General features: G+C 34.6%; 1 protein-coding gene across 5 annotated transcripts in view; it reads left to right on the forward strand.

Moving 5' to 3' along the window:
* The window catches only part of IFT81 (intraflagellar transport 81), a 186,584-nt gene extending 176,895 nt beyond the window's left edge, over positions 1-9,689 (forward strand). For all 5 annotated transcript variants that reach the window (XM_070515999.1, XM_070515997.1, XM_070515998.1 and 2 more), the window contains 2 exons: positions 2,471-2,516; positions 8,458-9,689. In XM_070515999.1, the coding sequence (XP_070372100.1) occupies positions 2,471-2,516; positions 8,458-8,640 (229 nt within the window). In that variant the 3' untranslated portion in view covers positions 8,641-9,689. The remainder of the gene's footprint in view (positions 1-2,470; positions 2,517-8,457) is intronic.
* The last annotated feature ends 970 nt before the right edge of the window (positions 9,690-10,659 follow it).

Raw genomic sequence — 10,659 nt, forward strand, 5'->3', positions numbered from 1 at the left:
TTTCTGGTAAGGCCAAAGGTCTAAGAAATTAGCTTGATTTGAAAGATTGTCTGAAAATTTTAATTTTGTTTGAAAAGGCATCATGTTTTATTTCAGAGTACTAGAGAAGGACTCATAAAATTTTGTTTCTAACCTGGTTTTTCCAATTCCTAGTTTTGTGACCTTGAGCAAATCACTTGCTCATCTGTAAAATAAGGAGAACAATATATACCACAGAAGATGAAGTTAAATATGATGTATGCAGCAGTGTTTTGGAAATTATATAGCATGAGTTCCTGGAGGGCAAGGACCCTGTCCTGTTTTCTTCTTGAAACCCCAGGGCATGCTTAGTACATAACAGGTGCTCTGTAATTATTTCTTAAATAAAGTTCATTGAATAAATTAAAATTACATATTAGTGTTATATAGAAAAAGAGCGCGAGCCTGTTGATTTCTTGAGAAAATATAAATGAAATTCTAAAATAATTTGGATGTTTCTCAGGCCTACGGTAATAAATGAATTATTTAAAGCCATCTGAACTATGACCATGTGTTCTTCTTGAGCACTATGTCATTTACATCCTCCTAGCTGTTTTTCATTGGCGAGCTGGAGAGGCAAACAGTTTGACTCAGTGTCTTATAAACTTTAAGGGCACAATGAAGATTTGTCAGGATTGTGTTTGTTCCCTTCCACCCTGTTCCTGTGCATACGTTCTGCCTTCACTTCAGCTCTGTAAGGACTTTGGATACTTTTGATTGTCATTTTCTCTATTCTAATCACTTCTACCTCCCTTTTTGCATAAATGCGACTCTTCTTTCGCTTAGGCTGCTAGAGTTTCTCTTTGTGGTTTATAACTAAGATCCCCAAATTTGTGTTGTTTAATTTCTCCTTAAATACTACAGTTTAGCTTTACGTGGAAACATAGGCTGTTTCCATCCAAATTTGAGGTCTAAATTCTCTCGTATCTTCTTTGTCATTGGTTCTTTTGTCTTCATCTTTGTCCTTAACACTTTAAATCTCACTTTTTCTCTTACGTAGTGTTAAAATGTAATTATACTTTTGTTTAAAAGTGCAATATGGTGTTATCTGTGCTTTTTATTTTTACATTAAAAACTTTTAGGTTTTTTTACCTTGCATAAGAAATACTTGTAAAAACAAAAAGGTAACCATTATAAAGTATAGTACAAAAAAATTGAATGTTGTCCACATTGGCATGCCTCAGAAATGTCTACTGTTAATATTTTGATGTACATTATTCCATATTCTTTTCCCATGCATTTGCTAATATGTCTGTATATGTATGTGTGTGTGTTAGCAAATGCATGGGAAAATTTTATGTGTGTGTATAACAAAAATAAGATTAAACTACATATACAGTTTTTCTCTTAATAATTTATCTAGAATTCTTTCCACTTCAGTATTTATAGATCTACCTCATTTTTTCTTTTTACTATTCTATATTATTCCTTTGAATGGATGTACTATAATTTATTTAAGCATTTCCCCATCTATCAACATTTAATTTGTTTGCAAATTTTCACTATTACAAGCAATCTTGAATTAAATAGTCTTTGCTTTTGTCTTTATTAACTTATGAGAGTTTTTGTGTAGGATGACTTCCTAGAAGTGGAATTGCAGGGTTAAGTGCTGTTAACTGTTTATTTAAAATGTGTATCCAAGGGCCAGCCCTGTGGCATAGTGGTTAAGTTCACACACTCCACTGTGGCGCCCCAGGGTTTGCGGGTTTGGATCTGGGCGCAGACCTACACACCACTCATCAGGCCGTGCTGAGGCAGCCTCCCACGTAAAAATAGAGGAAGATTGGGGGCCAGCCCTGTGGCACAGCGGTTAAGTTTGCATGTTCCGCTTCAGCTGCCTGAGGTTTGCCAGTTTGGATCCCAGGTATGGACGTGGCACCGCTTGTCAAGCTATGGTGTGGCAAGCATCCCACATATAAAGTTGAGGAAGATGAGCATGGATGTTAGCTCAGGGCCAGTCTTCTTCAGCAAAAAGAGGAGGATTGGCAGCAGATGTTAGCTCAGGGCTAATCTTCCTCAGAAAATAAAAAATAAAAAATAGAGGAGGATTGGCACAGATATTGGCTCAGGGCCAATCTTCGTCACAAAAAAATAAATAAAGTAAAATGTGTATCCTTTCTCCTGTCTGCAAACCTCTTCAAAAACAAAGTGTAATTTAAGCAAATGAGTTGCCATTGTTTTAAGGGTAGATTAAGTAGAAATAGTACTTAACATTTTAAGTCTCTTAATTTATTATGCAATCTTTTGCCTTTTTTCCCCTTAAATTACTATTTACCAGAACAACTGACTAAAGATGGGGAAAGAAAGTATTTGCTAATGAGTTTCATTCTGACTCCAGTGCTCTAAACTATATTGTCTAACATCTTTAGAGAACTATGTTAATTTATAATTTAGTTGTGTGGTGAAATCAATTGAAGTGAATTGAAACTAAATCATTATGTTGACTCCCTAGGGAACAGTATACCAAAAATATTGCTGAACAGGAAAACCTTGGAAAGGTAAGAATGTATTTGTTATTTTTAAAAATTTGTCCAATATAGGTTTTCAGTACGTGGTTATAATATTGTCATTCTTTTTAAAATGTTATGGTACAGTTTTCAAGGGGAAATTGGATCCTTAATCCCTTTTAAAGATAAAAACTCCTCTTTAGGAATTTAGTTTTATAAAAGTAAAGGCACATGGATTTTTGAAAAAAATCTAGTTTTAAATAACAAAGAGCTCATGAGAAGGTTCTGCATAACAAACAGAAATATTATGTGTAATGCACTACAAGATTTCAGATTATTCTCAGGTATCTCTGTTTATGAGATAAGCATAAATGTATTCATTTATTTTATTTGATAAATACAAAACTCTTACCATGAGCCAGGCACTGGTCTAAGCCTTTTACAAATATTGATTCATTTAATACAAATAATCGAAAAACCTTACTGGAGATATTCAGCTCCCTCCCTGCCAATTTTATATGAGGGCTACTGAAAATAGGAGTGTGTGATGGAGTGTTGTTTTCTCAGTTCTCTGAGCCACTCCTAGTAGAAGACATGGCAAATAGTAAGGGCCTTGACCATCAAGCCCAACTAATGACCAACTGGTTAATTACTCTAATTGATTTCAGAAAGCAACACATTTTGACAGTCATTTTAAAGACACTGGCTCTGTCATTCTTTTTTTTTTTAAAAATACCTGCATTTAGCATTATTTACAATAGCCAAGACGTGGAACCAGCCTACATGCCCAGAAACTGATGATTGGATAAAGAAGATGTGGTATATATACACAATGGAATACTACTCAGCCATAAAAAAAGACGAAATTGGCCCATTCACAACAATGTGGATGGACCTCGAGGGCATTATGTTAAGCGAAATAAGTCAGTCAGAGAAAGACGAACTCTATATGACTCCACTCATAGGTGGAAATTAGTATATTGAGAAGGAGATCTGATCGGTGGTTACCAGGGAAAAGGGGGGGTGGGGGGAGGGCACGGAGGGGGAAGTGGTGTACCCACAACATGACTAACAAAAATGTACAACTGAAATTTCACAAGCTTGTAATCCATCATAACATTAATAAAAAAAAAAAAAATTAAAAAAATAAAAAAAAAATTAAAAAAAAAAATACCTGCATTTATCAACAACTCAGGACCAGTCATCAAGTACACTGACTTCAGTCCTAAGTTTGTGATTCTGGACAAACCCCTTAACCACTTTGGAGTTTACTTCCTCATATTTAAACTGAAATAGGTAGATTAGAAATTTAAAAGTTAAATTGCCTAAATGAGTTCTAAGATCATCTTTGGTGATTTTAGGTCCATGTTGCATAGTGAGGGCTAACCATGCTTCACTATACACCTTTTTATCCATTTCTTATTTAGTTTTACCAGTGAAAATTGAGGTTTCTTATTACTTTTTATAATAAGAGTGTCAAGTTTGTAGCATCATAGTTAGGGATTGTTTAGCTGCAATTTTTCTTTTAAAATATCGACTATATATAGGTGTCTAACTTCACTGTTCAAATATTCTTGAGTCTACAACCTGGAAATGATTTTATATATACTGTATTAAAGCTTGTCCATTCTCAAAGGACAAATGAAAAATATGGCTTTGTTTCAGTCTAATGCATTGTACAGTTTAGCTATTGGTCTGACTAAATAAATTGATGATAATGAAATTATTCATCTTCATTTATATTTTCTGATTTGAATCATTATTTAAAACATACATGTATCTATGCTTTTATATGAAAGCTGAATTAGCTCCCATAAACCTAAGTAGTAATATTCTAAAGGTGAACCTCAGAAAAACAAATCGTATAGAAAATAATGGAGGGACCGGCCCTGTGGTGCAGTGATTAAGTGTGCACGTTCCACTTCAGTGGCCCTGGGTTCACTGGTTCGGATCCTGCGTGTGGACATGGCACTGCTTGTCAAGCTATGCTGTGGTAGGCGTCCTACATAGAATAGAGGAAGATGGGCACCGATGTTAGCTCAGGGCCAGTCTTCCTCAGCAAAAAGAGGAGGATTGGTGGCAGATGTTAGCTCAGGGCTAACCTGCCTCAGAAAAAACAGAAAGAAAGAACATAATGGAATAATTGCTAAATAAAGTGGATATGTTCTCTGCTTTATCAAAACAAAACTTTTTATTATGGAAAATTTCAAGCCTATATAAAAAGTAGAGAAAACAATGGAATGAACTCATGTGTAACCACCACCCAACTCCAATAATTAAACTCATGAACAGTCTTGTTTTATCCATGGTTCCACCCCTTTCCCTCTCCACATCATTTTTAGGCAAATCTCTGGTCATAGTTCAGTGTGTATCATAAAGATTCTTTTTCAACATAACCACAATACCGTTATCATGCCAAAAATAATTTAACAATAATTGTGTAATACCCAGTTCCCAGTCAATGTTCAGACTTCACTAGTTGTCTCATAATTTCTTAGTGGTTTATTTGTTTGAATCAGCATCCTACTGAGTCCATACATTGCTATTAGTTAACATATCTCTTCTCTCTTTTTCTCTAGAATTTTTTCTTTACAATTTATTTGTTGAAAGAAAAAAGAAAGTCTGATCATTTGTCCTGATGGATTTCTAAATTCCTGAACTTTGCTTATGGCATCCCTGTGGTATCAGTTAGTGTGTTCTTCTGTGCCCAGTATGTCCTGTGAATTGGTAGTTAGATCTAGAGGCTTGATTAAATACAATTTGATATTTGGGAAGCACACCTCATAGGTGGTAATATATATTTTTATCAGGAGGTTCTTCTTGTAATGTAGGCAGCCATTGATAATCACTTCCTAGATACATTAATTCATTAGAGGTTGCAAAATGGTGACATTCTAATTATGTTGTTCCTTCTTCGTTGGCCTGGAATAAGTCTGTAAAGAGCAACTTCTTATCAAATAGTTAACCCTGTGATACAGTTTGTATAAGAAAGGCAGAATAACAACTTGATTTGCTTATTTACTTGTTCTCAAAATGATGAGTTGGTTCTTTATCACTCTTCAAAAGTATGTTTATGACTCCCAGATTTAACATATTTGTTATGTTTTGATCTATTGCAATTATTGTACCCATCAGTGCTCAAATTGCCCCATGTTTGGCCAGTGGAAACTTCTTGGAGTCAGCTTCCGAATCCTTTTGAAACAATCCCACTAGACTTTGATGCCTTCTTTATTTTCTGGCATGACAAAATGTTCTAGGCTCATCCGATACATTTCCTGTCCAAAACCTAGAATCAGCTATTTCTCTAAAAAGTGTTCATCTGTTCCTTCTGTATGATTTGTGAATAAATGTCCATCATATTAACGATAGTAAGTGAAAAATAAAAGGAAACCTTCTTAAAGATGATTTCTCCATTTTATCAGAGAGATTGTGAATTCTCTGCACATTATTCCATTGGTGAGATGACATGCCATACTCAAAAAGGAAAAAAATAATTTTTATGTTTGAAAGCATATATTTGAATCAAGTTGTAAACATTCATTTGTACAATATTTTAATTGGAGATTTTTGGGTTTTTAGGATTTAGTATGAATATCAGTAATTGGCTTTCATCCAGACATTTCATATGTTAGGTAATGTAATTTTTCACATGAAAACATTTCTGTTTCTTTTGTTTTGAAAAGTATCTGGATGGATGCTGTGTGTCCCTCTGTATCTGTGGGTTCTGCATCCGTAGATTCAACCAACATAGATTGTGTCCTATGTCCATGATCTGTGGTTGGTTGACTCCTCGGATTTTGGTATGTGCAGGGGGTCCTGGAACCAATCCGCTTTGGATACTGAGGGTTGACTGTATTTATAACCTTGAATCCTTTCAAAAACGCAAACTTTCTTGTTAAATCTAATTCAAGATTATTATTTTCCCTTCCAGTGTGGTGTTTTACTGCAGAGTCTTTGGGAAAAGCGGTAGCAGCAATCTGACATCAAGTATATTTCAGAGAAATGAGCTGTTGACTGGCTCATTCCTCAATTCAGGCAGAATCATTTAAGCTCCTCGATCTTCACACTTCTGGAGTAGATCTAAATTTTCAAGACAGAGAACAAACCTAGACTTTCAAAGTAGTGATAGCCTGAGCCTTCCAAACTAGCATAGACTGGACACCCACAGACCTCCTCACACCAACTGAGTTTCTGAAATTACATCAACCTATAGGGCTACAATTCACACTACCGTATGCTAGATGTTGCCTTACCAAGTACTCTGGAATATCGTACTGAAAGTTGCAACCTTCCCCCCTACTATACTGCTTCCTCCTTTAAAGAACACTGAAATCTGTGACAAGTATTTTCTGTACCTTGAAACTATCAACAAAATAAATCTGTATTAAGTGACAGTAACCTTAAAAATAAATTTATACTCAAGTCAGTTGTATTCATAAAGATTTTAAACACACGTGGTTGTGAAGCAAATTAAATTTAATATTCCTGACACAGACAGTGCCTACAATGTATCTTTGATTCTTTAAATAACTTTTATAGGTTGTTAGGATTTTGACAAGGAAACTGTTCCAGTAATATAAGAAAAGTTACAGTTTAAGTGGGACCTTAATCTTAAAATCATGCTCAGAACTCTTAAAATTCTTGATCTGACTTACTATTTTTGTTTTAGGTTATGAGGATAAAAATATTTGTTCTAAGATACTTTATTTGTAACATAGACTTAAACAGATGTATTTGCCTGCCAGGTATTGTCTTAAAACTGTGCTGATTATATTTCAATCGTATTTTCTTCATTGTGTTTTGCTTCCTGTTGCTGTTTGCTGTCTGCTGTGCTTTCATTGGCCGTCGCTGGGGAGGGCGGTCTTCAGAAAGTGGTTTGAATCTGGTCCTCAGCTCAGTTTAGTCTCTTATTTGGGCAAGTATCAGCGACCAGCTTTCTCATTTGTGTGCTTAGATCGACTATTAGATCAACCATATACTAAAAGAGGAAAAGCTGAGGATGTTCCTGTGTAATCTGTTTCTGGGTCTTAGCTTGTTTTTCTGTCCTTATTGGTGATTTCTCACACTCAGTGTCAGTGTGTGAATTTCTGTCACACTGTTTCCTTATGTGGGCACTATCATGTTCTCTGTTTCCCTCTTCTTTGCTTCCTTCTTTTCTTTCTTTCCTCTCATTGTCTCTGACTTTGTGCTACACCTCCATTCAGTCACCCTTCCTCAGTTTGCCATAATTTAGAACCAAAGTATATTTTTGCAATTTATTGAAAGTTTTTCTTATTCCTGTTTATAATTTTAGAGTCAATGAGTAGAACAGTTTTGGCAGGTGGAACCATATAGCCTATTAGTAGGAAAACAATTCTGATAAGGATTTGGGCCTATTTAATAATGTACTTTTTAAAAAACCACTAGACTTTCTTCCTGAGGATTATCTGCATACAATTTGATTTATTTGGATATACATAGAGCATACACTGATTCAGGAAATAATACAGTATTTAACAATAACATATATAATGCATGATAGTTTATCAACTTTTCCCATGTCTATTAGGTCATGTGAAAAAAATCTTATGAGGCAGATACGTTTATAATTATCCCCTATTATTAGCCTTAATTGACAATTGAGAAAACTGAGGTCCAGAGAAATAGTGTCTTACTTATAGCTAGTCACAAAGCTGAAGTTGAGACTCAAGTCTTCTGACTTCCAAAATCTGCATTTTTTTCTACACCGTGATACTGTTCCACTTTCCTGATTCCCTTTAGTTTTTCCCCCTCGTTTTCTTTTATATTTTTTCTGTTCTTTTTAACTTCAGGTTGTCCTATGCCTATCATAAGTTTAATTAACTCTTAGTTTTCATACATCATAGGAGAACCTGGTTTAGTTTACGTTACTCATCAAGTGTACATAGCATACCATGTTCTTCTGATTATACCAATAGGAGTAAATCCCTATACCTGAGATTTAATTATTCTTGATTTTTTTTTTTTACGATAGAAACTCCGGGAAAAACAAAAAACTGTACGAGAAAGTCATGGTCCAAATATGAAACAAGCAAAAATGTGGCGTGATTTTGAACAATTGATGGAATGTAAGAAACAGTGCTTTCTGAAACAACAAAGCCAAACTTCCATTGGTCAGGTAATTCAGGAGGGAGGAGAGGACCGGCTGATCCTCTGAATTCATGTGCCATCATTTGGGGTTTCAGTTGATGCTACTAGCTATAAGCATAATCCCATGTGTCTTTCTTTTCTTGAAAGTGATTTGTACAACATTTTGCTTTCGGATTAGCCATTCCTGTTAAGTTTTCTTGGAAAATAATGTTAAAGGAGATTTAGGTTTTAAAGTTTTTAATATGAAAAAGAGACTTTTATGGTTTTGCTTAGTTTAAACATCATTGGTGTCTTCTGACTTTTATGAGAGAAGAGACTAAGTTTGCTATCTGTAAACATAAACCTATGTCCATTAAGAAATGTAGTTTTTTTTAAATGTAATAACCCAATGTCTTAATGTTTTTCTTAATCTTTTTTTAACTTTAGAGGAATCTTTTAGGAGCTAGTATCTCTTGTTTTGAAGAAACATTTATCTGAAGTTCAGCAGTTCCTACAGTTTCACTTCAGTTTCTTTTTCTTCTGTAAAACTCAAGAAAAATTAATATTTTGAATAACATATTTGTTCTATTTGTATTATTTAAAGACAAATAAAACTTGATGTGCATATTATGGCTACTTAAAAATTATATAGTGCGTCAAAATTGATTATTTTTTTAAGTAAAGTATTAATGTTATTATATTATATTAAATTTAAGAATTATTACTTATTTTCACCAAAAATCTAATATAGTGTTTAGGTCTTGGGAACTATTATTTTAAATATAAAAAATTGTCATGGAATATAGATGTTATCATGTGCTGAAAAGTCAAGCACAAGATTCCAAGTGAAATTTGAAAGAGTTCAAAGTGCTTCCAATCTCTACTTCATCTGAACAAGATACTTGAAGATGTCTTTGAATTTGTCCTTAAAGAAAGAAATTAAATTCATATGCTACCCTTTACTTCATTTCAGTTTCAGTATACTTTTCAAAATGTCTTTCCTTTAGATTTGAAAGCCAAGATTTCACATTGTTAGCATGTCCATCTTGAGTTAGTTCTTTCTGGCTTTCCTGGGGAAAAAAATTTTAATGAAGAAAATTGTTTTTACCCTGTGTGAAATAAACAATCTCGATTATGGCTTTGGATCTCTTTGTTTCCAAGTATGTTCTACTCTTATTTTTTGTTTAAAAGCTGCTTTTTTGATAATCAGAGAACCTTACCAGCATTGAGATATGTTGCAAGAAGAGATGGGATCAATCAGAGCAAGGAAGGACTGGACTTACCAGGAAAGTGTAGAAAGAAATTTCTTTTAACGAAGGTTAAGAAAAAAGAAGCATCTCAGTGTTATTATTGGTTTGAATCTGGTCCTCAGCATACTTTAGTCTCTTATTATTAGTCAAGTATTAGCTACCAGCCTTCTTATTTGTGCCTTTAGATTAACTATTGGATCAACCATATGCTAAAAGAGGAAAGGCTGTGTTTCAGTGTGGAAACAAACCCTTAGTAATTCAATAATCTGTTTGTGAACATTGAGGTAGATATATTTGTTGAGTGTTGGATACTGGCTTGTTATTTTTTTTTTTTTAAGATTTTATTTTTTCCTTTTTCTCCCCAAAGCCCCCAGTACATAGTTGTATATTCTTCGTTGTGGGTGCTTCTAGTTGTGGCATGTGGGACGCTGCGTCAGCGTGGTCTGATGAGCAGTGCCATGTCCGCGCCCAGGATTCGAACCAACGAAACACTGGGCCGCCTGCAGCGGAGCGGGCGAACTTAACCACTCGGCCACGGGGCCAGCCCCGTGGCTTGTTATTTTTAAGACAATAGTAAATGATGTTTCTTTAACCAGAGTATTAATTCCTTTGCAAATATTTCAAAAAGACTAGATGCCCTTCAGAGAAATATTGTATTCCCAAAGAAAAGTCAACTTGCAAGATTAGTAAGCCTAGTGATTCATTTTTTTAGCCTTCACCATCTTTGGTGCTCTTCTCTCAATTTTTGAAATTGTTAACGACAGATACTCCAAGGAATGCTTGTGATTCTGATTTGATTATTGCTTGCCATCCATATTCCACACAGAAAGAGTATGTGGATTAAACCCTAAGGCAGC

This window comes from Equus asinus, chromosome 8 (assembly GCF_041296235.1).
Source record: "Equus asinus isolate D_3611 breed Donkey chromosome 8, EquAss-T2T_v2, whole genome shotgun sequence".
Taxonomy (NCBI): domain Eukaryota; kingdom Metazoa; phylum Chordata; class Mammalia; order Perissodactyla; family Equidae; genus Equus; species Equus asinus.